Below are 27,337 nucleotides of genomic sequence, written 5' to 3'. Positions count from 1 at the left end.
GATTAGAGAGCATGCCTTATGAGAATAGGTTGAGTGAACTTGGCCTTTTCTCCTTGGAGCAGCGAAGGATGAGAGGGAGACCTGATAGAGGTGTACAAGATGATGAGAGGCATCGATTGTGTGAATAGCCAGAGGCTTTTTCCCAGGGTTGAAATGGTTAATGCATAAGGTGCTTGGAAGAAGGTGGGGAGGGGGTGGATGTCAGGTAGGTTTTTCACACAAAGAGTGGTGCGTGCGTGGAATGCACTGCCAGCCACACTGGTAGAGGCAGTTACAATAGGATCTTTTAAGAGAGCTTAAAAAGATAGAGGGCAATGCAGCAGGAAAATTCTAGGCAGCTTCTCGAGTAGGGTACATGGTGGGCAGAATATTGTGGGCTGAAGGGTCTGTAACGTGCAGTAGATTTCTGTTCTATGACCTGTGTCAGATTTCCAAAGGTCCACAATTCCTTTTCCTTGTCACCACCTGAAGACCCCCCCCCCCCCCCCCCCAGCGACCGATTGCTACTGGACCCACTCACCCACTCAGCTCCTCCGGCTGTTTGCTGATGGGTGTTTGTGCAATCAAAGATGAGGCGATGATAGTGCACAGTGATCACAGTGTTGCTGTACTGAAGCAGTGATCAGTGTCACAGTGGTTTGTCCAATAACCGAATGGTTGAAGGGAAGTCGCTGCTCTTGACCCTGGTGATGTGGGACTTCCAGCACCTCCTGAATGATGGGAGCTGCGAGAAGATTGCACGGCCTGAACGGTGGGGATCTTTGATGACGGATGTTGCCTTCTCAAGGCAGCTCCTTCTGTAGATACTCCCAATGATGGAACGGGAATGTGTGTGTGAGTGGGAGAGACGTACAGATCCTATGTCCAGGTAGCAGGAGCGGATCTGGTGTCAGATCTGGAAGAAGGGACCGAGTGTAGTGTATCTAGGTTTGCTGATGAGGCTAAATTGAGTGGAAAAACAAATTGTGCCGAAGATACGGAGAGTCTGCAGAGAGATATGGATAGGTTAAGTGAGTGGGCAAGGGTCTTGCAGATGGAATACTATGTTGGTAAATGTGTAAATGCTTGGGAAGGAAAAATGGAAGAGCAGATTATTATTTAAATATGGAAAAACTACAGCATGGTACTGTGCACAGGGACTAGGGAGTGATTGTGCATGAATCACAAAAGGTTGGTTTGCAGGTGCAGCAGGCTATCAAGAAGGCAAATGGGATGTTGGCCTTCATTGCTAGAGAGATTGGATTTAAGAGCAACGAGGCTATGCTGCAACTGTATAGGGTACTTGTGAGGCCGCACCTGGAGAACTGCATGCAGTTCTGGTCTCCCAACTTGAGGAAGGATGGACTGGCTTTGGAGGTGGTGCTCACCAGGCTGATTCTAATGATGAGGGGATTGGACTATGAGGAGAGATTGATTCGCTTGGGAAGGTACTGACTGGAATTCTGAAGAATGAGAGGAGATTTTAAAGAAATATATAAAATTTTGCAATGGGTAGCTGAGATCGGGGCAGAAAAGTTGTTTCCACTGATAGGTGACAGTAGAACTAGGAGACATAACCTGAAGATTTGGGGAAGTCGATTTGGTACGGAGATGAGGAGGAACTGCTTTTCCCAGAGGGTGGTGAATCTGTGGAATTCTCTGCCCATTGAAGCGGTGGAAACTCCCTCAGTAAATATATTTAAGATGAGGTTGGATGGATTTTTGCATAGTTTGGGGGATTAAGGGTTATTGGGAAAAGGCAGGTAGGAGGAGATGAGTTCATGGCCAGATCAGACATGATCTGATTGAATAGCGGAGCAGGCTGGCCGGGCCAGAGGGCCAACTCAAGCTCCTTCTCACGTTCCTACGTAACAAGACAGCTCCGCTAACTGTCCCATCTTGGAATTGCAGCGGCCTGACTTCTGTCCAGAGGCGGGAGTGCAGGAAATATCTCACGCCAGTCGGATCGGCAGACTGGAGAAACGACAAGGAAGTGGAGCTGAGTTAAACCGCGGAGAGGCCAAGTTGAGTGGAGCGGTCCAGCCAATCATGGCACCCTCGTACTCGTTCCCGTTCCCTGGGCTCAGAACACGGTAGCGCTGAACTAACCCTCCCCTCCTCCTGTGCACAGCATCATCTCACCGCCCTGTGTGCTCAGCCGAGAGAGTGGGGAGCTTTTGATCCGAATCCCACTGGTCGGAGGGAGGAGGGAGGAGGGAGCAGCGAGCTGGTACTGGAGGGTCGGGAGAAGAACAGTCGCAAGATGCAGAACCAGCTCCCTTCTGCTTCCAAACCCGGAGGCGAGTCGGGTTACATTGTCTATCCATGGCCGCCTCTACTGTAAAGATGAAGCCACATTTCCGGTCGCATCAGACCGATGAACCGAGCCGTCGTCTCCGCATCCATGTCCGTCACGGAGAAACCCCGCGGCCGACGCCGGCTGGCAATGGCGGCTGTGAGCGGACACACCCAACGAGCGGGTTTGCCCCCGTGCTTTCTCCACTTCACCCCTTCGCTGAACGTGCTCACGCAGTTTCCCATCAGATGGAGCCCGTCACTGCCAAGGGAAGGTATGTCGGGTCGGGGACGGGTACGTGTCGCTGGAGGCATCTTCACCCCTTCCACCGCGGCCAGCCCCGGCCGGGCGGCCCACGGCCTCCCCTCCCACCCCACGGCCGGGCGGCCCACGGCCTCCCCTCCCACCCCACGGCCGGGCGGCCCACGGCCTCCCCTCCCACCCCACGGCCGGGCGGCCCACGGCCTCCCCTCCCACCCCACGGCCGGGCGGCCCACGGCCTCCCCTCCCACCCCACGACCGGGCGGCCCACGGCCTCCCCTCCCAGCCCACGGCCGGGCGGTCCACGGCCTCCCCTCCCAGCCCACGGCCGGGCGGCCCACGGCCTCCCCTCCCAGCCCACGGCCGGGCGGCCCACGGCCTCCCCTCCCAGCCCACGGCCGGGCGGCCCACGGCCTCCCCTCCCAGCCCACGGCCGGGCGGCCCACGGCCTCCCCTCCCAGCCCACGGCCGGGCGGCCCACGGCCTCCCCTCCCAGCCCACGGCCGGGCGGCCCACGGCCTCCCCTCCCAGCCCACGGCCGGGCGGCCCACGGCCTCCCCTCCCAGCCCACGGCCTCCCCTCCCAGCCCACGGCCGGGCGGCCCACGGCCTCCCCTCCCACCCCACGGCCGGGCGGCCCACGGCCTCCCCTCCCACCCCACCCCCCTTCCATCCTCCAAGCCCAGGCCAGCCACATCTTGCCTTCACCCCGGCCAGCCACGGCTTCCCCTCCAACCCCCACTTTCCGGGCCGACACAGGTTCACAAATATGCAAATATACATATAAAACAAGTTAGCAGTAATAAACCTGAAAGTGTAGGAATAATAATAAACAAGCTCTATCGATGTTGTCGTGGTTACTTGAAATGACCTGGAGACACAGACAATTCTTGAAGAAAATTAAACCTTTATTTGCAAACAAAGGCTGAGGCAATCAATGAACTTGTCACCGAAAGCCCGCCGAGCTCCGGTGTACAGCATTCTTTATAGTAATTACTTATCTCAGTTACATTTCGGTTTCATCGCCATACCCAATCAAGTTTTAATTGCATATCATTTATATATGATTTAATTAATCGCTTTTGCCTAGCCCACGGTGCGCCACCATTATGTTTCACCCGTTCGCATTGGGGCCTTATTTCTGGCCAAGATTATCTGTTTTCCAGACAACCTCCCTCACATTACATTCCTGCTCACACCATCCTGTCCGCCACCGTTATCTCGTACTAAACAAAGGCTGAGTGTAATACATGGGATACATCTCAGCTAATGGTGCTGCTAGCTAAACAGGTGTTCTGCAAATGCCATAATATGCAGCTAAGAGAGTACAAAGTAGTGAAAACAACACATACCAAAATGTGTCTAGTAAAATAATACATATTAATATCTTTTTGGTATTACATAGTATAGTAAATAGCTAATACATAGTGATTATATTTCCGGTATATGTAGAGGTTATGTCAGGTATATTTCTCAATAATGTCCAGGGGTAAATGAATTGTCAAAGGAAAGTGTAGAGTTCAGTTCATAAGTGCTGAAGTAGTTATGGTTGTTGTATTGAAATCGTTGGGGGGGGGGAGAGAGAGACAGCGAGCGAGATGTAACAGCAATAGTTGAGGCAGGCAAACCTTTTTGTGGCTTAGTCTGTCGTATCGTTGTGGCCATTCAGTTATGACCCCTCTGGTCTTCAGCTGGACTGTTCTTCTGTGGTGGACTCGTCACTCTGGCATGAGTGGACACACACACACACAAAAGTCCCCACCGGCCCTGCTGTAACACTGTGAGCTTTGCTGACCGATCTCCTGGTTCGGCCTCCGAAGCCCCCACCTTTCTGTGGGTTCCCAACACTCAGTCAGTGTCTACTGGTGTGTCTGAAGGGTGTCTCTCCGGCCCTGTCTTTTATCCCCACTCACGGGGTCTCAGCTATCCATCAACTCTGAATGACCGTGTCCATCAAATCAGGCTACTCCTGAGGAATGTTAACGAGCAAAGTAAAGTCCTTGTAGAAGGTAAATAATCCAGGAAGAGTCATAATATAGTAAATCAACAGTCTCTCTCTCTCTGTCTCTCTCTCGCAACAGCAATAGTTCGTAGTTCTCAGAACCCCATTGTCCATCAGGTCTGTCTAACCCTCCCCACCATCCTGGGCGGCCACCCCCCCACCCGGCCGGCCACAGCTTCCCCTCCCGCCCTGGCCAGCAAATGGTTAATCCAATTATTAAACATATATACGAATATGGTCTCAGTTGTGTAAATTTTTTGGCTTGATTAAATTTATTTTATCATCTCCTATTATATCTAATTTTTTCTTTCAACCCTGTCATGGATCAAGCCTTTTTGGTATGGAAAATGAAGGGTATAATATGTTTTCATGATTTATTTTTGAGTAACTGTTTCATATCTTTTGAACAGTTGTCTAATAAATATGATTCGCCGAGATCCCATCTTTTAAGATACTTACAGATCAGAGATTTTTTGAATATAATGTTACCTACTTTTCCGATTTCATATCCAACGGATATCACAGAAAAAGTTTTATGCTTAAACCCTTATCAAAAGGGTTTAATAGCAATCATTTATGATATGATAATAAAATAGTCAGATATAGCCGATAAAATTAAAAATGAATGGGAGAAGGAACTTCAACTTTCTTTACCTATAGAGAAATGGGAGAAATTTTTTCAATTGGTTAACTTCTATTTGTGCGAAACATACGTTGATTCAATTTAAAGTGGTGCATTGGGCTCATATGTCTAACGATCAATTAGCTCGTCTTTACTCATATAAATCCGATCTGTGATGTCATTCTGAGGTAGCCTCTCTGACTCATATGATTTGGTCTTGCCCTCTTTTGGAAAAGTATAGGGAAGAGTTTTGCACATTGATTTACAACCTCACCATATCACTGCAATTTTTGGTTTACCAATGATTGATCTGCTCTCTTTAGCTCGGCAGATGATTGCACTTGCTACTTTAATGGTGAGGAGATCTATTTTATTGGATTGGAAAGAGATAAATCCCCCAACTACATCTCAATGGTTTTCCCAAACCATAACCTGTTTAAACTTAGAAAAAATTAGAAGTGGTACTTTGGTTAAATCTGAAGAAACTTGGAGGCCATTTATCCAATACTTTCATAGAATGTAATTTGACCTTTTCCGATTCCTTTGTATTATTTATTAATTTGAGTAGAGGAGCGGAGTTGATGACATCAATAATTTTATCCGATATAATAGAATAGCCCAGCTTTGTTCAGTTTAGTTTTAGTTCTGTTTAGTTTAGCTTTGTTTTTGATTTTTCAATTTGGGGTTACTTCCATCTGTTTATTTCCTTGTATCTTGTTTATATTAAGGGTTTGGGAGGTCAATTATATTGGTGTTACCTATAGTTTCTACTCACATGTGTTAATTGCCAACAATGTAATCCTACTCCCTTTGTACTATTATGACCACTGTGTATTTGTCTTTGAAATATTCAATAAAAAGATTGAAAAGGAAAAAGAAAAAGTTTGGAGTACATTGTTCCAAAATTTTTCAGGGCTCAGTCATGTCCAAAACATGACTTTTAAAAAATTTTAAAATAATCTGCCAGCTCTCTTCAGATATGAAAATCTGTAAATCCTTTTCCCAGTCTCCTTTAATTTTATCTAGAGGCCTTTTTCAGTCCCAACAGCAGGCCATAAATGTGAGATATTGAACTGTTGTCAAAGGGTTTCAGATTAAAAATTGTATCTATTCTTATCTGGACTTGTAGGAAATGTATGTCGTTGGGATCTTAAAAAATCTCTCATCCGTAAGTATCGAAAAAAGTGAGTATTGGAAAGGTTAAATTTCGTTGAAAGTTGCACAAAAGAGGAGATTCCCTCCATCAAACAAATACTGAAATTGTTTAATACCCAATCTATCCCATTCTTTAAGAGGTAGGTCAATTAAAGATGGTTTAAAAAAAACTATTAGAAAAGGTGGGACTCGAGAGCGAGTATCTCAATAAACCAAAATGTTTTCTAAACTATAATCAAATCCTCAACAACACACACAAAATGCTGGTGGAACACAGCAGGCCAGGCAGCAACTATAGGGAGAAGCGCTGTCGACGTTTCGGGCCGAGACTAACCGAAAGGACAGATAGTAAGAGATTTGAAAGTAGTGGGGGGAGGGGGAAATGCGAAATGATAGAAGACCGGAGGGGGTGGGATGAAGCTAAGATGGTAAAGAGGTTGTAACATTAGATACAAAAAGCAATAAGTCATCAGCATAAAGATGATAGTACTTTATGGATAGTAACCAATAATCTCTTTAGACTCTCGAAAAGCAATTGCTAAGGGTTCTAACGCTAAATCAAAAAGCAGAGGATCTCAAAGGACAGCCTTGTCTAGTTCCACATTGGAGTTTAAAGGGTTTAGAATTCTGAAGATTAGTAAGAACCCGAGTGAAGGGAAATAAATAAAGTAACTTAATCCAATGAGTAAAATTAGGTCCAAAATTAAATTTTTCTAAGGATGTAAAAAGATAATTCCATTCAACTATGTCAAAGGCCTTCTCCGCATCCAAAGGTAATCACACATTCCGATACTTCCTTAGATGGAGAATGCATAACATTTAACAAACTCTGTATATTAAAATGGGAATATTGATTTTTAATAAATCCTGTTTGATCATCCGAAACTATAGAAGATATAATATTTTCAAGTATGTGAGCCAAAACTTTAAAATTTTAATATCAAAATTGGTCTATATGAAGAGCATTCAATAGGATTCTTATTCTTTTTGAGAATAAGTGAAATGGAAGCTTTGTAAAAAGACTGTGGTAATCTTCCTGCCTTGAAGGAATCTGTAACGGTAGAACATAAGTAAGGAGGAAGAAGCCTTATAAAACTCTCCAGAGAATCCGTTGGATTCTCCATGATATCAAAACAAAAGACAATATAGGAACAGCCAAAACTAAAGCTTATTGAAACCTTAATTCAAATTCATATTAACAGAAGAAAAAATTGATCAAGTATGAAATATGAGTTTTAGATTTCAGCCTTCAGAAACTCTCTTGCATCTTCAACCAACTTTATTCTTCTTTGCAATCCATTCTTCAAAACAATACTCAGACAGGCGGGAAACCAAAGGGATGGTTTAAATCCTTTATTGTAAGGTTCCGACATCTTTAAATTTCATACAACCAGCCATATTTTCAGACGAATAGTCTTCCTCAAATCTGTCCTTGTAACCTTGGAAATTGATCATTCCTAGTTGACGGGTATGACGAATTAAAAGGTCCTTAATATGAAATTCATGAAAGCTTAGAATGACTGACCTGGGTCTCGCTACAGACGACAATGGCTTCGAAGTCGGCGAGCGATATGCTCGATCGAGCTTCGGCTCAGAAGTGAATTAAACAGAGAACACCTGTTTCAGAAAGTTTGCAAAGAACTTTGTATTGTCATCACCTTCCATTGATTCTTCAAGACCCAGAATTCATGAATTATTTCTCCTGTTTCTATTTTCTAGATTAATAATCCTTTTCATCATTTTTTCATTGGATAAGGATAACTTTGTAGAGTTTAATTGTATCTTCAACATCCTCTTCAAGTGTCACCAGCTTTGCAGTATTTTCCTGAATTCGGTTCTCATTCTCAGTTAAAGTTTGTTGGATTGTGTCCAATTTCCCATTAAGTCGTTAAAACTACTCAGAAAATTCCGATTTTTGCTGTTTAAGGAAGTCACTGATCGAATTCAAAATAACTGGAGATTCATCTTCTGTTTCTCATTCTTTTGCAACAGCTTTTGTTCTTTTCCCAGCCATAGTAGAGCAGTATTAAAATATTATAAGTTTTCCAAAAAAAAAACTGGCAGGGGATGATAAAGTACTAGGAGCAATCTAGAGTGGTGTTACTCCTTCGGCTGCTGACAGGGCTCTCCCCCCACACTATCTATAACACTGATCCACCCATCCACGTTGTAATCCAGATCGTTTAGAGGTCCCAGTATTAATCCCCGCAGAACACCTCTAGTTGAAGACCTCCAGTGACAATACATTCAATCAACCACTCCTGCCCTCTTCTGTGGGGCAACACCATTCTGAATCCAAATGGTAAATCCTAATCTTCTGGATGACCCTCCCACGAGGGGTTTGCCAAATGGCTTACTGAAATCCAGGTAGAGATTTTACACGCTCCAACTTTGTCAATCATCTTCATCGCCTCCTTCAAAAATACAGTAACCTCAGTGAAACTCAATTTCCCCGACACAGTACCAGGCTGACTGTCCCTAATTAGGCCACGGTTACACAGAAACATTTCAGATCAGTGGGAGCATTGGGAGGGATTAGAAAACTGGCTAGACTGGTTCCGAACTCAAACTCTGGGTGCTATTGACAGTTCCTGTCTGAGGTGGGATCAGATTATCAAAGTTCACTCCTCACCTCAACCTTTCTTCCACCTCAGGTCCATCGCAGTCTGTGTGTGGTTGGTCATGGTCGGAATTGCTGCTGGTAAGTAGGGTAGAGTCACACAGTGTGGAGGGAGATTCTCCTTTTGTCCAGGGTGGAGGGAGCTTTACTGTGTGTACGTTCACTGTCCCATCACACACTTCCAGGGTAGAGGGAGCTCCGCTCTGTGTCTGACCCCGGGAGTGTGTGATGGGACAGTGTGGATGGAGCTCCACTCTGTGTCTGACCCTGGGAGTGTGTGATGGGACAGTTTGGAGGGAGCTTCGCTGTGTGTCTGACCCCGGGAGTGTGTAGAGGGAGCGTCACACTGTATCTAACCCTGGGAGTGTGTGATGGGACACTGCAGAGGGAGATTCACTCTTGTGTCTGACCCTGGGAGTGTGTGGGGGGAGCTTCACTCTGTCTAACCCCAGGGGTACATGATGGGATGCTGTACAGGGAACTATGTCTAACCCTGGGAATGTCGATGGAGATTCACTCTGTGTCTGACCCCGGGAGTGTGTGATGGGACGGTGTGGAGGGAGATTCACTCTATGTCTGACCCTGGGAGCGTGTGATGTGACGGTGTAGATGGAGATTCACTCTGTGTCTGACCCCGGGAGTGTGTGATGGGACGGTGTGGAGGGAGATTCACTCTATGTCTGACCCTGGGAGCATGTGATGGGACAGTGTAGATGGAGATTCACTCTGTGTCTGACCCCGGGAGTGTGTGATGGGACGGTGTGGAGGGAGCTTCACTCTATGTCTGACCCCAGGAGTGTGCGATGGGACGGTGTGGAGGGAGCTTCACTCTGTGTCTGACTCCTTTTTTTTTCACTCTGGGTCTGACCCTTTTTTTTTATTACAAAATCCTTTATTACAAATATCGGTGCTATACAATATATACAAATCAGTGGCAAACACAATTACTGCACTACAAATAGACAATAGACATTACACCAGAATGTTGCCATCCCTATCTACGATGGCATTTACACCCCGCGGAGCCCAACGGTCTCGAAACTCCTCCAAGGCCGTTGTGGACTGCGCGTGTTCCTTTTCAATAGTTACCCGGGCACGAACATACCCCCTAAACATTGCCAGGCAGTCTGCCCGGGGAGATCCTCCCGCCACTCGTTTCCAAGACCCACGGATGGCGGATTTCGCCAGCCCCAGGAGCAAGTTGACTAGGACATCCTCAGCCCTCCATGCCCCCTTCCTTACTGGATGACCATATATAAACAGGGTGGGACTAAAATGCAGCCTGGGTAGATGCCCGCCGTGTTAAACTGATCTACAGCTGGATTATCCACCACACTGTCTATTGTGAGATCGGCTTCGGCTTGTCAGGTAAGTGGCAGGGAGAGGTGAGTTGTGTCCAGTGAGAACCCAGTACTCTCGGATCCCACTATTCTGAGGATTTTTCATCTGGAAATGTTTCTTTTGCCTCCCACCACATCACGAGAGCCTGTAGTTTCCTGTGCTGCACTCAGACTTGGAACTGTTCGTTAAACACCCAACCACCCCAATCCTTTCTGTCCATATCAGTCCTTTCCCAGCACGTTAATGTGTCTACCTAAGGACTTCCAAAATGGCTCTATGATGTCCATCTCCACCACAACCCTGGCAGCTCATTGCAGGCACACAGCACTTGCCAGTCTTGGATAAACGTGTGCATACAAGTGTTGGACATTTAGATACGGTGGAAGAGACAATGCACCTCTGATCCTCATAAACTCATCAGTTTCTAATGGGTCTGTCCTCCATCTCAGTTGTTCTAGAGAAAACAATCCAAGTTTATCCATTCTTCCATCCCCCCCCCCCCCCCCCAGCAGGTTGAGACTCGTTTCCTTGGTGTGTAGGGGGCTGGGGTTTGACCTTGCAAAGTTCAGTGGAAATTTATTACCAAGGTACACGTGTACCACCAGATACCACTTTGAACTTGTTTTCTTGCAGGCATTAACAGAAATACAATAGAATCACTGAGAAACTATACACAGATACTGATAAAACCACCAATATACAAAAAATAAACTGCAAGTAATAAAGAAATACATTGAGTAAATAATACTGAGCAACCCACACAAAATAGCGGGGGTATTCCCTTCTGCCGCCTGCAGTCTATCGGGTCCCTGAGGACTTGTGGAAACTGTGTGGTGGTTTCTTTCGAACTTGTAGTCTTTTAACATCTTTGGACTATTTTTACTGTGCCCATGGTCTGTTTTTTTTAATCAATTATGGTATTGTCTGCACTGTTGTAACTATATTTTGTAACTGTGGTCTTGTGTAGGTCTTGTGGCTTTAGTTTTTGGTTTATTGGGTGGTAGAGTTGGTCTCCTGACTTGGTGTGTCTGGGTAATCTCATTTTGTCTGGTGGGTTTGGAGCTCCTTTCCGGGGAACACACTAAGATGGTAGCGTGATATTAATACACAGCAGCCTCTCCGGACTCTGGATTCGGGGATTGCCATACGTTATGTGGATTTTCTGGTGTGGTCTGTTTTGTCGTGTGCTTTTGTGATATCATTCTGGAGGAACGTTGTTTCATTTTTTAACTGCATTGCAGTTGTGGTTTATAAATGACCATGAACCGAAATTCAATTCAACAATGCCGAAGGAACTCAGCTGGCCAGGGAGTGTCCATGGAGAAGAATGAACAGTGGACATTTTGGCCAAGACCTTTCGTCAGGATTGAGAAGGAAGAGGAGAAGTCAGAGTAAGAAGCTGGGAGGGGAGAAGGAAGTACAAGGTAGCAGGTGATAGGTGAAGCTGGGGGGGGGGGGGGTGAAGTAAAGAGCTGGGAGGTTGATGGGTGAAAGAGATAAGGGGCTGGAGAGGGGGTATCAGATCGGAGAGGATAAAAGACCATGGAAGAAAGGGAAGGGGGAGAAGATCCAGAGGGATGTGCTGGGCAGGTAAGGTGAGAGAGGGGAACGGGAATGATGAAGGGAGGAGGACGGGTGGGAGGCAATTACCAGGTTCAACAAATCGATGTTCATGTCATCAGGTTGGAGGCTACCCAGATGGAATATAAGGTGTTGTTCCTCCAACCTCAGTGTGGCCTCATTGTGGCAATGGAGGAGGTAATGGACCAGAATAGGAAGTAGAATTGAAATAGATGGCCAATGGGAAATCCTGTTTTTAATGGCGGTCAGAACATAGGTGCTCAATGAAGTAGACTCCCAATCTACATCGGGCCACCCCGGTATACAGAAGGCCACACCAGGAGCACTGGATAGACTCGCAGGGAACGTTTACCCATGTGAGGGTGCACACATTTATGCCACTAGCGCACAAAGGAATCTAAACTGCACACAAGAGGTTGTCACTTTCAGCCTCGGTGGCAAATTAATTATGTTTCACAGACCTACACAATTACATTTCCTTTTCCGGTTTCTGTTGTGGACGGCGTTGATGACATGGAGTTTACGATGATTTTACTGCAGATTTTTAGAGCTGGCTAATTTGTACGGTTTTTATTGAAGAAATTCAGAAGACAAGTGGACAAGGGAGTCACATTTCACTGGAGGGAAAATGCACTTGGTGGTGCTATCCTGTTGGAGATGGCGAATATTGGAGCATTATGTGCTGGATACAGACCCTTGTGGTTGGTGGGGACGAGAAACCCTAACCCTGGTGTGGTGGAGGGAGGGCAGGTGTGCACAATGTGGAAGAGATTTTGGGGAGGGCAGAGTTGATGTCATGAATGGAAGACCCTTTCTTTGAAGGAGGAGGACATCTCACTGTCTTGGAATGAAAAAGCCTCATCCTGAGAACAGATATGGCGGAGTCAGAGGAACTGGGAAAAGTGGACGGCATTTTTTCAAGTGACAGGTTGGGAAGAAGAGCAGTTCCAATAGCTGTGAGAGTCAGTGGGTTTATAAAAGATAGCAGTAGATACACTGTTTCCAAAGATCAGGAACAGAGAGGGTGGTGTCAGAAATGAACCAAGTAAATTTGAGGGCAGAGTGGAAGTTGGAGTCAAAGTTGGTGAAATTGATGAACTCAGCGTAGGTGCAGGAAGCCGCACCGATGCCGTTGTCAGTGCAGGGTAAGAAGAGTGGGGGAGCGATGTCGGCACGGAACATGAATTGTACCACATAGCCAACAAAAAGTCAGTTATGGCTGGGACCCGTGTGAGTGCCCCGGCTACTCTGTGGGTTTGAAGGAAGGAGCCAAAGCAGAAGTTGTTGAGGGTGAGGACCAGTTCCGCCTGATTGAGGAGTGATGTTGGAGGGGATCTGCTTGCGTCTGATGTCCAAGAAGAAGTGGAGAGCTTTAAGGCCCTTCTGATGGGGAGGACAGAAGTGTTTAGGGACCGGATATCCACAGAGGAAATGAGACGATCAGGACGATAGAACTCAAGTCACTGAAAAGATCGAGACAGTGTGAAGCGTTACAGATGTAGGTAGGAAGAGACTGAACCAAGGGGGATAAAACAGAATCGAGGTATGCAGATATGAGTTCAGAGGCAGGCAGAAACAGGAGTCTACCTGGACAGTCAGGTTTGTGGATCTTGGGTAGGAGGAGGAAATGAGAGTGCAGGGTAAGGCAGTGGTTGGGAGATCCCCAGAATCGATGAGGTCAATCGACAATAGGTGCAGGAGTAGGCCATTTGGCCCTTTGAGCCAGCGCCGCCATTCACTGTGATCATGGCTGATCATACACAATCAGTACCCCGTTCCTGCCCTCTCCCCATATCCCTTGACTCCGCTATCTTTAAGAGCTCCATCTAACTCTTCTTGAAAGCATCCAGAGAATTGGCCTCCATTGCCTTCTGAGGCAGAGCATTCCATAGATCCACAACTCTCTCGGTGAAAAAGTTTTTCCTCAACTCTATACTAAATGGCCTACCCCTTATTCTTAAACTGTGGCCTCTGGTTCTGGACTCCCCCAACATTGGGAACATTGTTCCTGCCTCTAGCGTGTACAATCCGTTAATCTTATACGTTTCAATCAGATCCCCTCTCACCCTTCTAAATTCAGTGTATACAAACCAAGTTGCTCCAATCTTTTAACATATGACTGTCCTGCCATCCTGGGAAATAACCTTGTGAACCTACGCTGCACTCCCTCAATAGCAAGAATGTCCTTCCTCAAATTTGGAGACCAAAACTGAACACAATACCAGGGCCCTGTACAACTGCAGAAGGACCTCTTTGCTCCTATACTCAACTCCCCTTGTTATGAAGGCCAACGTGCCATTAGCTTTCTTCACTACCTGCTGGACCTGCATGCTTACTTTCAGTGACTGATAAACAAGGACACCGAGATCTTCTTGTACTTCCCCTTTTCCTAACTTGACACCATTCAGATAGTAATCTGCCTTCCTGTTCTTGCCACCAAAGTGGATAACCTCACATTTATCCACATTAAGCTACACTTGCCATGCATCTGCCCACTCACCCAACCTGTCCAAGTCACCCTGCATCCTCTTAGCATCATCCTCACACCTAACACTGCCACCCAGCTTCGTGTCATCCGCAAACTTGGAGATGCTGCATTTAATTCCCTCAACTAAATCATTAATATATATTGTAAACAACTCGGGTCCCAGCACTGACCTTTGTGGTACCCCACTAGTCACTGCCTGCCATTCTGAAAAGGTCCTGTTTATTCCCATTCTTTGCTTCCTGTCTGCCAACCAATTCTCTACCCACATCAATACCATACCCCCAATACCGTGTCCTTTAAGTTTGCACACTAATCTCCCATGTGAGACCTTGTCAAAAGCCTTTTGAAAATCCAAATATACCATATCCACTGGTTCTCCCCTATCCACTATACTAGTTACATCTTCAAAATATTCTAAGATTCATCAGACATGATTTTCCTTTCACAAATCCATGCTGACTTTGTCCAATGATTTCACCTCTTTCCAAATGTGCTGTTATCACATCTTTGATAACCGACTCTAGCATTTTCCCCATCACCGATGTCAGACTAACCGGTCTATAATTCCCTGGTTTCTCTCTCCCTCCTTTATATAAAAAAAGTGGGGTTACATTAGCCACCCTCCAATCCTCAGGAACTAATCCAGAATCTAAGGAGTTTTGAAAAATTATCACTAATGCATCCACTATTTCTTGGGCTACTTCCTTAAACACTCTGGGATGCAGACTATCTGGCCCTGGGGATTTATCTGCTTTTAATCCCTTCAATTTACCTAACACCACTTCCCTACTAACATGTATTTCCCTCAGTTCCTCCATCTCACTAGCCCCTCGGTCCCCTACTATTTCCGTAAGATTATTTATGTCCTCCTTAGTGAAGACAGAACCAAAGTAGTTATTCAACTAGTCTGCCATGTCCTTGTTCCCTATGATCAATTCACCTGTTTCTGACTGTAAAGGACCTACATTTGTCTTGACCAATCTTTTTCTTTTCACGTATCTATAAAAGCTTTTACAGTCAGTTTTTATGTTCCCTGCCAGCTTTCTCTCATAATCTTTTTTCCCTTTCCTAATTAAGCCCTTTGTCCTCCTCTGCTGGTCTCTGAATTTCTCCCAGTCCTCAGCTGTGTCGCTTTCTCTGGCTAATTTGTATGTTTCTTCCTTGGAATTGATACTATCCCTAATTTCCCTTGTCAGCCACGGGTGCACCTTCCCTGGTTTATTCTTTTTCCAAACTGGGATGAACACTTGTTGTAGTTCATCCATGCAATCTTTAAATGCTTGCCATTGCATATCCACCGTCAACCCTTTAAGTATCATTTGCCAGTCTATCTTAGCTAATTCACGTCTCATAGCTTCAAAGTTTCCCTTCTTTAAGTTCAGGACCTTTGTTTCTGAATTAACTACCGTAGATTCCGGACTACAGAGCGCACCTGATTAAAAGCCGCACGCTCTAATTTTAGAAAGAAAATCAATTTTGTACTTGTACAAGCTGCACCGGATTTTAAGCCGCAGGTGTCCCACGTTGTAATATGAGATATTTACACAGAAAGATATTACACGTGAGGATTTTTTAACTTTTAATTAAATCCATATGGTAACATAAACAAATAAATTTTGCAAATGCTTTTTTTCGAACAGTGCCTGTAACACAGCTACTTTTAAATATACATACGTATCGGTAACACAAATTACGTTGCGTATACTTTTTTACTGAACAGTGCACGAACAACATTCCAATATCTCCTAACGACTGGTTAAAAAAAATATATATACTGCAGCCTACCAGGAAAAGTTATTGATCGCCTTCTTCATCTTCCTCCTGCGCACTAAAACCATCAAAGTCCTTCAGTGTCCGAATTGAACAACCTCAGGATCTCGTCACTCACTTCAGTCTCTTCATTGTCGCTCTCACTTGAGCGCACGTGGTCCTCTTCATCACGCAGCAGTCCAGCCTTTCGAAACCCGCTGGTGATGGTGGATGTTGTGACACGGCTCCACTGGCAGACTTGAGTTAAAGATGCTCTTCGCATGCGTCCTGTTTTGGTAAAGGATTTCTCGCCGCTCGTCATCCAAGCCTCCCACTCAACGCGCAGCGCCACTTTAAATGCCCGGTTCACACTGATGTCCAGTGGCTGCAAATACTTCGTGGTGCCCCCAGGAATCACAGCTGGAATTGAGTTTGTACTCTTGATGGCAGCTTTCACTGAACTTTCATTGTCAGCTGCTTAAAAAATCACCATCTGTGGAAGCTTTAGTCCGGATGCTGTGCAGGCCTTTTTGTCTCATAAATCTAAAACACCACGATGGCCCACCTCTAAAATCTTCGATTTTCATTTTGGTGGCGATTGCTTTAGCCTTCAGTCTGATCTGCACGGTGGAAACACCGCGGCCGCCTGCTCTCAGTGTGTTAACCCAGTCTTCAAGAAAGTTTTCAAGTTCGGGCCATCTGCTATGATTACCTCTGAAAGCTTTTGTCGTCTTTTTGCATTGACTCAGTTCTTCATGCTGGCGTCTCCACCGTCTCAACATTGATTCATTTATGCCAAGATTATGTGCAGCAGCTCGATTTCCTTCTTCAACCGCCAGATTGATCGCCTTTAACTTAAAAGCTGCATCATATGCTTTTCTTCGAGTGTTTTCCATGTTGATGAGGGTGAGTACAAATGACTGATTAACAATAATTTAATTGTGAAAGTGTGCTTGATTTATCGTACAATTTCATTGGACCTCTGTGAACTACTCATCAATTTTATTGGTCTACTGTTATGAGGCAAAATGTTTTTGGCGGCATGAAAAAAAAACATGCATTAGCCGCACCGTAGTATAGGCCACAGTGTTGCCGCAGTGTTCAAAGCGTGGGAAAAAAGTAGCGGCTTATAGTCCGGAATTTACGGTATGTCACTCTCCATCTTAATGAAGAATTCCACCATATTATGGTCACTCTTACCCAAGGTGCCTCGCACGACAAGATTGCTAACTAACCCTTCCTCATTGCTCAATACCCAATCTCCAATGGCCTGCTCTCTAGTTGATTCCTTGACACGTTGGTTCAGAAAACCATCCCGCATACATTCCAAGAAATCCTCTTCCTCAGCACCCTTACCAATTTGGTTCACCCAATCTATATGTAGATTGAAGTCACCCATTATAACTACTGTTCCTTTATTGCACACATTTCTAATTTCTTGTTTAATGCTATCCCCAACCTCACTACTACTGTTAGGTGGCCTGTACACAACTCCCACCAGCGTTTTCTGCCCCTTAGTGTTATGCAGCTCTACCCATATCGATTCCACATCCTCCAGGCTAATGTCCTTCCTTTCTATTGTGTTAATCTCCTCTCTAACCAGCAACGCTACCCCACCTCCTTTTCTTTCCTGTCTATCCCTCCTGAATATTAAATATCCCTGGATGTTGAGTTTCCATCATTGGTCACCCTGGAGCCATGTCTCTGTGATCCCAACTGTATCATATGCATTAATAACTATCTGCACATTCAATTCATCCACCTTGTTACGAATGCTCCTCGCATTGACACACAAAGACTTCAGGCTTGTTTTTACAACACTCTTAGCCCTTATACAATTATGTTGAAAAGTGGCCCTTTTTGCTTTTTGCCCTGGATTTGCCTGCCTGCCACTTTTACTTTTCACCTTATTACTTTTTGCTTCTACCATCATTTTACACCCCTCTGTCTCTCTGCACTTGTTCCCATCCCCCTGCCATATTAGTTTAAATCCTCCTGAACAGCAGTAGCAAACGCTCCTCCTAGGACTTTGGTTCCAGTCCAGCCCAGGTGCAGACTGTCCTGTTTGTACTGGTCCCAGCTCCCCTAGAACTGGTTCCAATCCCCCAGAATTGGTTCCAATGCCCCAGAAATTTGAATCCCTCCCCCTTGCACCATTTTTCAAGTCACATATTCATCTGAAATATCCTCCTATTTCTACTCTGACTAGCACGTGGCACTGGTAGTGATCCAGAGAGTATTACCTTTATGGTCCTACTTTTTAGTTTATCTCCTAACTCCCGAAATTCACCTAGTAGGGCTTCGTCCTGTTTTTTAAACTATACCCATTACCTATGTGATCCACAACCACTGGCTGTTCTCCCTCCCATTCCAGAATGGCCTGCAGCCACTCACAGACATCCTTGACCCTTGCATCAGGGAGGCAACATACCATCCTGGAGTCTCGTTTGCGGCTGCAGAAACGCCTATCTATTCCTCTTACAATCAAATCCCCTATCACTATAGCTCTCCCACTCCTTTTCCTTCCCTCCTGTGCCACAGAGCCACCCATGGTGCCATGAACTCGGCTGCTGCTGCCTTCCCCTGATGAGACATCTGTCCCAACAGTATCCAAAACGGTATATCTGTTTAGGAGGGAGATGACCTCAGGGGACTCCTGCACTACCTGCCTACAGCTACGCTGTCTAGTGGCCACCCCTTCCCTTTCTGCCTGTGTAGCCAACTCACTGAACGTGCTATTCACGACTTCCTCCGCATCGCGGATGTTCCAGTATGAATCCAATCGCAGCTCCAGACACTTAATGCGGTCTGCCAGAAGCTGCAGCCGGACACATTTCCTGCACACATAGTCGTCAAGGACACTGGAAATATCCCTGATTTCCCACATGCTGCAGGATGAACAAACCACGGGGCCGATCTCAGCTGCCATGATCTACCCAATACATTGTCTCAACTTCTGAAACTTTCCCCTTTGAAAGGAACTTACCCGGCCTTACCTCACTTGGAGTGAAGCTCGTCCTCTCGAGACAAGGCCTTCCTACTCTGTCTCCCTCTACTCCGTCACCCGCTCCGTTTGCTGTTCTCTTTAAATTCTCCCACTGCCTCACGGTCCGACTTACACGCGCTTGCGCAGGCTGAGATGCAACCAGTCAGGATACTCTCCACTGCATCTACAGAAGTTTGTCCAAGTCTTACATGACACACCAAATCTTTGCAAACTTCTAATAAAGGAGAGGAGCTGCCGTGCCTTCCACAAAATGGCACGTGTGCGCTGATCCCAGGACAGATCCTCTGATGTGTTATCGCCAAGGAATTTAAAGTTACTGACCTTCTCCACCTCTGATCCCCTGATTCATGAATACCTGGTTTCTTCCACCTATAGCCAATAATCAGTTCTTCAGTTTTGTTGACATTGAGTCAGTAACGACTGTGGCATACTCATTAAGATCCGAAGATGGATCTTAAATATTGTCCAGTCCACCAATTCAAAGTATTCCTGTAGGTGCTCCTTCGCCTCACATGAACTTTGCGATCCTCACAGCTGGAGCTGTGATCCTCGGTCTCTACCAGGTGACAGATTTATCAAAATGTGGGTGTGGGATGGGTATACGCATTGTCTGAGTAATATTATCGATCCATCGGAGCCTCTGTTGCCCTCTCCTCCTTTTACCTTCTGCTTTAGCTAACATGAGAATCTTCTCCAAGGAATCCTGTCTTCTCATGATGTGGCCAAAATACTTGAGCTTTTGTCTCATAATCAAGCCTCCCAGTGGGCAGTCTGGCTCTATTGATTTGTTGGATCTTGATGTCCAACGAACTCTGAACACTTTCCTCCAGCATCCAAGTTCAAAGGCGTTGATTCTTTTGTATTCAGCTTTACTAATAGTCCAGCTCTCACAGCCATACATCACAGATGGAAATGACATAAACTTGACTATACAGATCTTCATACACAATGTTATGTCTCTCCTCTTCAATGTTTTATCTAAATTTCCCATTGCTGCCCTCCCCAGAAGTTAGCGCATTTTAATTTCATGGCCGCAGTTGCAATCTATGGAAATCTTCAAACTGAGGCAGACAAAATCGATCATTGCTTCCACTTCCTTTCCATGGAGTTAATCAGGCTGGTTGACATAATCTTGGCTTTTTAATATTGAGCAACAAACCAGCTTTTGCACTTTCTTCCTTTGCTTTGATTAGAAGCTTCCTCAGATCCTCTTCACTTTCCGCCATGAGAGCAGTTATCTCAGGTTGTTAATATTTCGTCCGGCAATTTTGATTGCAACATTTGAGTTCTCCAGACCAGCATTCCTCATGATGTATTCTGGAGGTAGATTAAATAAGTAGGGTGACAGTATGCAGCCTTGTCATACGTCTTTCCCTGTCTTGAACCAGACTGTTGTTCCGTGTTCAGTTCTGACTGCCATGATCTTCGTACAAGTTTCTCATAAGGCAGATCAAGTAGATAACAAACTCTGGCAAGAAGGCTTAAGGGGGCACTCTTTCATGACCGCTGATCACAGTACACAGTTCTTTCAATGCCTGCCTGACAATGGCCAACGGTGAAATGTTCATCACCAGGATGATGGTGGAAACCTCTGTCGGCAGATAAAATAGAGCCTAAGTGTTTCAAATCATGAGGGGTGTAGATGGACTAAATGTCCTCAGTCATCTTCCCAGCAATGAGGGATAAACACCTGGACAGCACAGGGTTAATGAGAGTGGAGAGATTTAATAGAACCTAAAAGCCAACTTTTTACCCAGAGTGTGGGCTATATTTAGGATGAGCTGCAAGAGGAAATGGTTGAGGCGGGTACTTTTAACAGATACTTGGACAGGTACGTGGATAGGAAATGTTTACTGGGATATGGGAGAAATGTAGGCAAATGGGAACTTGGAGAGCAGAGACCATTTGGGCCAAAGGACCTGTTTCTGCTCTCTGAGGGTCCTGGAGCCGACCAGCTGTGTGTGGTGGGCTCACCTGCTCCCATTGGCCCAACCTCAGGAGAACGTGGAACTACAGAGAGCAGCTCAGCACTGGGACAGAAATCGGGAACCTGCTGAGAGACAGGTCAGGTGTATTCATGTCTGGAGATCAAGGATGCTACTAGAAGTGCAGATATCATCTCCGGAAAGCCATCTCTTGGGTGAAATGGAGATTCCAGAGTAGACTGGAATCAATGAGGGATGCTTAACAGCTGTGGCAGGGTTTGAATACTGTAACCTCCTACAAAGTTAAATCTTGCAACATACAGGACAGCAGAGTTTCGCTTCCAGATGAGCTCAATGCCTTCTATGTTTGCTTTCTCCACGAGAGCAAGTAGGAACCATTCTGCACCCCCATGTCTCCCAATGACCCTTTGCTCTCAGTATCTGAAGATGACATGCAGGCTACCATCGAGAGAGTGCATCCAAGAAAAGCATCCGATCTGGACTGAGTACCTGGCTGACTGCAGAATATTTATGCGGACCAACTGTATTCTGGTGTATTCATGGGTATCTTCAACCTCTTGCTTTGGTAGTGTGTGGTACCCACCTGCTTCAAGCAGGCTTCAATCATACCAAGAAGAACATGGTAACCTGTCGAAATGGCTGACGCCCAACGGCAATTGTATCCACAGTGATGAAATGCTTTTGAGAGGTTTTTGAAATTTTGAAATGAGAGGCTCGTGTCATGTCTGAATGAAGTCCTGGATTCTCTCCAATTCACCTACCCAAGCATCAGATCTACAGCAGATGCTATCTCCTTGGCTCTGCATTCATCTGGATGACAAAGATGCATATATATCATGATGCTCTTCATTGATTACCATCATCCCCTCAAAAATAATCAGTGAACTTCAAGTCCAGGACCTCAATACCCCCTGGTGCAATTGGATCCCGGATTTCCTGACTTGTAGACTCCAGTCAGTTCGGATTGGCAAAAGTATTTCCTCCATCAGCACAGGAGCATGGCAGGGACTTTTAGTAAGTTCCCTGCTGTATTCGCTTTACACCAATGACTGTGTGATTAGATCACAAGATCCCCACCAGCCTGGCCATGCTCTTTGCTCACTGCTGCCATCAGGTCGAAGATACAGGAGCCTCAGGACTCGCACCACCAGGTTCAGGAACAGTTATTACCCCTCAACCATCAGGCTGTTGAACAAAAGGGAATAGTTACTCTCATTTAAGGACTCTTGTTTTATTGTTCTTTCATTCTTATAATTTACTGTTATTTATCTCTATCTGTATTTGCACAGTTTGTTTACAGCTGACAGATCCTGATGTTTATAGTTACTGTAAGTATGTCCGCAGAAAATGAATCTCAGGGTTGCAGGTATAACGCCCTGGGAAAGGTTTCACTGCTAGTGTAACGGTTTCTCCGTAGCAGCAGTGTTTGGTTTATGAGAAGAGATAATGGGGACTTTGGAATGTGTGGTGTCCAGTGAGGGGAGTGTTTTTCTTTCTTGTGTGCCCGAGAGCGAGGTATTCACGGGCTTTTGTTCGGCAGAAGCTGGAGAGAGAAGATGCTAGAATGGAGAGTTTGTCGACTGCAGGACTGAGTGGACGTGGAATGGGGTCGGGAGTTGACGATGTCCGGGGGAAATCGATGGAGAATGGACGGGAATGTCCGGGGGAAATCGATGGAGAATGGACGGGAATGTCCGGGGGAAATCGATGGAGAATGGACGGGAATGTCCGGGGGAAATCGATGGAGAATGGACGGGAAAATCATGAGCTCCAACATGTGCATTAGACTGTTTATTTAAAATGGGCCCTTTTCCTTTTTGTTCTCTTTACTAACCCTAAAGTCAAATCACAAATTATAAAGCTCTAATTGCATATGGTGTACTGTTTGTAATTTCATGGTACTGATTTGTAACATCATGCAGCATCCACACAAATGAGATTTCACAAGTTTGGCGGGCCGGAGAGAGTCTTCCCCTAGAGTAACGCCGTTTGCCGCACCCGAGGGTTCCACTTGTATGTACTCTGATAATAAATTTACTTTGAACTTTGTTTTACAGATGTGGAGTGTTCTGGGCAGGGGACCATGGCAACCCAGATGTCGAACTCGCCACTGATGAATTCTAGGAAGCCAGTCTCCACCAGAATGGGGGGATGGGATGGAAGGAAGATGCTGAACTCCACGAATGCGGCTGGGCGGTCAGTAGCTCAAGGTGAGGCTTCACTTTCTGTGCAAGGGGATTGAAGTTGAGTTGCCGGCGTCCATTTCAGAGTTGGGGGGGAGGGGTTGAATGGCCCTCAGGAATCTCCCATCTTCCACCCCTGGATCTCAGCCCTTCTCCCACCCCATTCTCCTATAGCTGTACTGTAGGGGGCAGTTTTATCGACTGGGTCACTGATTAGCCCATCAGATCTGCTGATCTATTCAGTCATGGCTGCTTTTTCCTCAACCCCATTCTCCCGCCTTCCTCCAGTAATCCTTAACATCCTCACAAACCCCTATCAATGTCTGCTTTGAATATTTAAATGTCTTGGCCTCCTCAGGCAATAAATTCAGCTTTGCCACACCCTGGCTTTAGAAATTCCTTCTTGTCTCAGTTCCATAGTGAGTTCCCTTTACCCTGAGGGCGTGCTGTCAGCTCCTGGACTCCTGCAGGAGAGGCTGGAGACATTTCCACTCTACCCAGGCACTATCCAGCAGGTTTCAATGAGATCCAACCACTTTCCACCATCCTCCTGAACTCCATCCTCCCTAATGGCACCCTTCCTTACGAAGGAACTAGAAACACACTGACCAAAACTAACACAGTATTGCAAGCACACGCAAAATCCTGGAGTCACGCACTGCCAAACTCCAAATGCAGCCTCACCAATGCCTTTTTACAAATACAATGCAATGGCCCAGTTTCTATCTCAGTGACCCAGTCGATAAAGGCCAGTGTCGACCACCTTCACCATGCTGTCCAGCTGTGGACGGCGGATCAGGCAGCAGGGGGAGGGATGATTAACACACTGTTCCACAGGCTATATTGTACTGAATGTCTCTGATTATGACATTTCCATTCTCCAGTGACGATGGCAGTTGGTGTTCCTATCGTTCTGGTTCTTGTTCTGTGGTAAGTGACCTCATCTCTTCCTGGGGATGCCTAGTGTCTGCTCTCCGAGCTTCTCAACAGTGGCTTGTCCACACCCCTCCCCATCTTCGTGACATTCTCCATCTCTGTAAACTTGTAAGGTCTCTGCACCACTTCCCATTTATGTGACCCCATACGTCTTCCCCCTCTCCGTGACCCCTTCCAGACCATACACCCCTCCCTGTCTCCCCACAGTGATCAGACTATGAGTGCCCTTCCCCTCCATTCTTTCCAGGTGCTTGTGGGTCGGACGTTTGAAAACTCAAATATTGGCCTGGATGGAGATGCACAGTGAGATCCCACTATCAGCAGTGTTACTGCCTGCTCTGGCAGCACCCCAAAGACTCCAGAGGAATCCAGCCCAGTCTGTGCAATCTCTCCCCAGGACTAACACCCCACCCAGACAAAGTCCTGGTGAATCTCCCCTTCACACAGGGGATCCCTCCCTTGGGTCCACGGACCCCTTGGTTAATGGTATTGGTCCTCTGCATAAAATAAAGTTGAGAACCCCTGTCTTGTTGGTAAACACTTACTTGGGTTTGTCACAATCATTTCTCCCACATTCACATCACATCAGTTGTTATCACATCATGCCTGAAGTACCCTGTGGTTAACCACAAGTCACAGACTTCAATTGGAAAAGCATCCTCCCAGCACTCCCCTCTTTGTCTCCAATCATCTGCCAATTATCCAATTCAACTTGGACACCAAGTGCCTTCTGGACTTGCTCTCCACCAACACCACCCCCTCCCCGCCCACAAACCAATCAAAGACCTTCCCAAAGTGTTTCTGAGTAAAATATACGTCATGGCCCTGGTCAACTTATCCGAGTCACCACCTCATTAAATCTCAGGCAAATTAGGGGGAGAGTGTGATAGGAAATGCTCTGTTACCAACTCTGTTATAAGAATTAACCCTAATTAATAATAATAATAATGACGAGTTGGGTACAGAAAAACATGTATTTCCTCACAATTAACTTTATTGGTTTGACTAACAAACACATGGGTTGCTAACCCCATTTCCAACCCTCCTGCTCTCGGGGCTGGGTTAGGGATCATCATGGTAGATGTGTTGGCTTTACGACAGTTATTTAGTTTATAATATTTTCGCTTAGTAATTCATTTGTTAGTATTTTCTAGTTAGAATTAGAAGTGTTTAAAGTATATTCATTGCATGTAAAAAATATCGGCATGCGATGACGTCACATCCGGTTTCGCCACGTCTTGTGGGAAAATACCGGTTTGAGATCAACACGAGGGTGGGGGGCTCACCACGAGGCACACCTGAGCAGGGTTGTTTGTATGCATTAGAAATCACAGTGAGAGCAACGCTGTAAGTTAATAGATAATCGATATATTGAACTAAGATGTTAACGCCGATCCTGTTAAAAGTAACGACGGTCGATAATGTTTATGTTTTCGTTAGTTAAAGAGTTGCGGATAGTTTGCATTGAAGTGTATTTAAAGTAGTCAATGGCATAGGTAAACTCTGCCTGTATACTTCACCTTAATGTAATGTAGTTATAGTCACTTTTACAAGTATTTACAATGGAAATGTGATATTAAGAAAGGAACAAATACTGTATCAATCTTGTATTGTTTTATCAACAGTTTTCACCATATGTTAATGTGAAGAGTGAACAGTAAATGGTTAATCTTACTGCAAACTGGTTTTCATTGACTGTGGTTTATCTCGACGTTTAATTCGGCGTTCGTTACACCAGAAGGAGAACGTTACAGGATCATCATGGTAGAGTTACATTCATCTGTTCTATATTTCTGTTCCTGGCCTGGCGTGCAGTAATCCAGAGATCGCTACCTTCAAGGTCCTGGTTTCCAGCCTCTTTCCAAACTCCCTAAGCTCACCGTGCGGATCCTCTTCCCCTCTTTCTCCCGAGATCATTTCCCTGCTCCTCGGGAATATTCTGCAGCCACCCTAAGACGTCCTCGACCCTGGCACCTGGGCAGCAACACCATCCCACTGTCCCTTTCTCAGCCCCAGAATCTCCTGTCCGTCCCCAGTAACTAGTGAGTCTCCTATCCCTGTCTCACTTTGCCCTTCAGATTAACATGCAGATAAAGGTTAAAGATTACCTTTATTTGTCATGGGTACATCCAAACAAGCAGTGAAATGCTTCGTTTGCATAAAACGACCAACGTAGCCCAAGGACGTGCTGAGGACAGCCCGTAACTGCCACCGTGCTTCTGGCACCAACACAGCCTGCCGACTCCTCACGGACACCAGCTCATTGGGCTCTGGAATGTGGGAGGAAACTGGTTCCTTGTCCCGACCATCAAGAGCTGCGCCTGGCCGTGAGGTTCCCTGACTTTCTACATCTCGCAGGAGGGTCTCCGTTCTAGTTGGATCCAGTCATATTGTGACCCAGAGGCTCTTCAAAAGTCAACAATGAGGCCACAAGGCCAGAGAACATGAGAGCAGAATTGGACCACTCAGCCCATCGAGTCTTCCCTACCTTTCCATCAAGGGTGATTTATTATCCCACTCAACTCCGCTTTCCTGCCTTATCCCTGTAACCACTGACTAATCAAAAACCTGTCAACCTTTGCTTTTAAACATAACTCGTTACTGTCCCACTATTGAAAACATCCTCTCCACACCCACTCTATGCAGGCCTTTCAATATTCAAAAAGATTCCTCCTTCATTTTAACCTCCAGTGGGTACAGATTCAGAACCATCAAACGCTCCTCATACCTTAACTTTTATTTCCAGGATCATTTTTGTGAACCTTTGGACCTTCTCTTGACTGTAGCAGTTGATTAGATGTCCATAACAAAAATTCGAGCAAAGTATAGAAACAGCTGTACTACAGTTGCTGAAAATTCAATGAACAATTACTCATACAAGTAATTATATACAGTAAGCATTATAAGCAAGTGCAGGAACGTCAAACTACAGGAAAAAGAACAATGTTTCACTCTAACCCGGCACTACCATGTGCCTGTACTGGAACATCGTCTGAGGCTCATCAATAAAATAAAACATTATAAAACTGTTCTTACCCGCACCTTCTCACTGCTCTCACTCCCCACAGCTGGGCCACTTACTCAGCTTCTTCACGCCAAAGCCTCCAGAGCCGAACCTTCAGCTCCCCACTCCTACAATGGCCACTTCCGAACAGCCGGTCTGCTCGACCCA

At 45.8% G+C, this 27,337-nt stretch overlaps 1 protein-coding gene across 2 annotated transcripts; it reads left to right on the top strand.

Moving 5' to 3' along the window:
- The first annotated feature begins 523 nt into the window (after positions 1 to 523).
- On the top strand, positions 524 to 26,072 carry LOC132385353 (uncharacterized). Of its 2 annotated transcripts, none has more exons than XM_059957392.1 (5): positions 524 to 2,549; positions 8,969 to 9,015; positions 23,104 to 23,256; positions 24,114 to 24,159; positions 24,413 to 25,463. In XM_059957392.1, exons 1-5 carry the CDS (start codon positions 2,305 to 2,307, stop codon positions 24,789 to 24,791), a joined length of 870 nt encoding a protein of 289 aa, XP_059813375.1. In that variant the 5' UTR covers positions 524 to 2,304; the 3' UTR covers positions 24,792 to 25,463. The 2 variants fall into 2 exon arrangements, with proteins under 2 accessions (XP_059813375.1, XP_059813376.1); XM_059957393.1 differs by lacking the exon at positions 24,413 to 25,463 and adding an exon at positions 25,791 to 26,072 and having other exon boundaries at positions 528 to 2,549.
- The last annotated feature ends 1,265 nt before the right edge of the window (positions 26,073 to 27,337 follow it).

This window comes from Hypanus sabinus, assembly GCF_030144855.1.
Source record: "Hypanus sabinus isolate sHypSab1 chromosome 1 unlocalized genomic scaffold, sHypSab1.hap1 SUPER_1_unloc_1, whole genome shotgun sequence".
Taxonomy (NCBI): Eukaryota; Metazoa; Chordata; class Chondrichthyes; order Myliobatiformes; family Dasyatidae; genus Hypanus; species Hypanus sabinus.
Note: the sequence above shows the minus strand (reverse complement) of the source record. Positions and strands in the feature narration are given on the sequence as shown.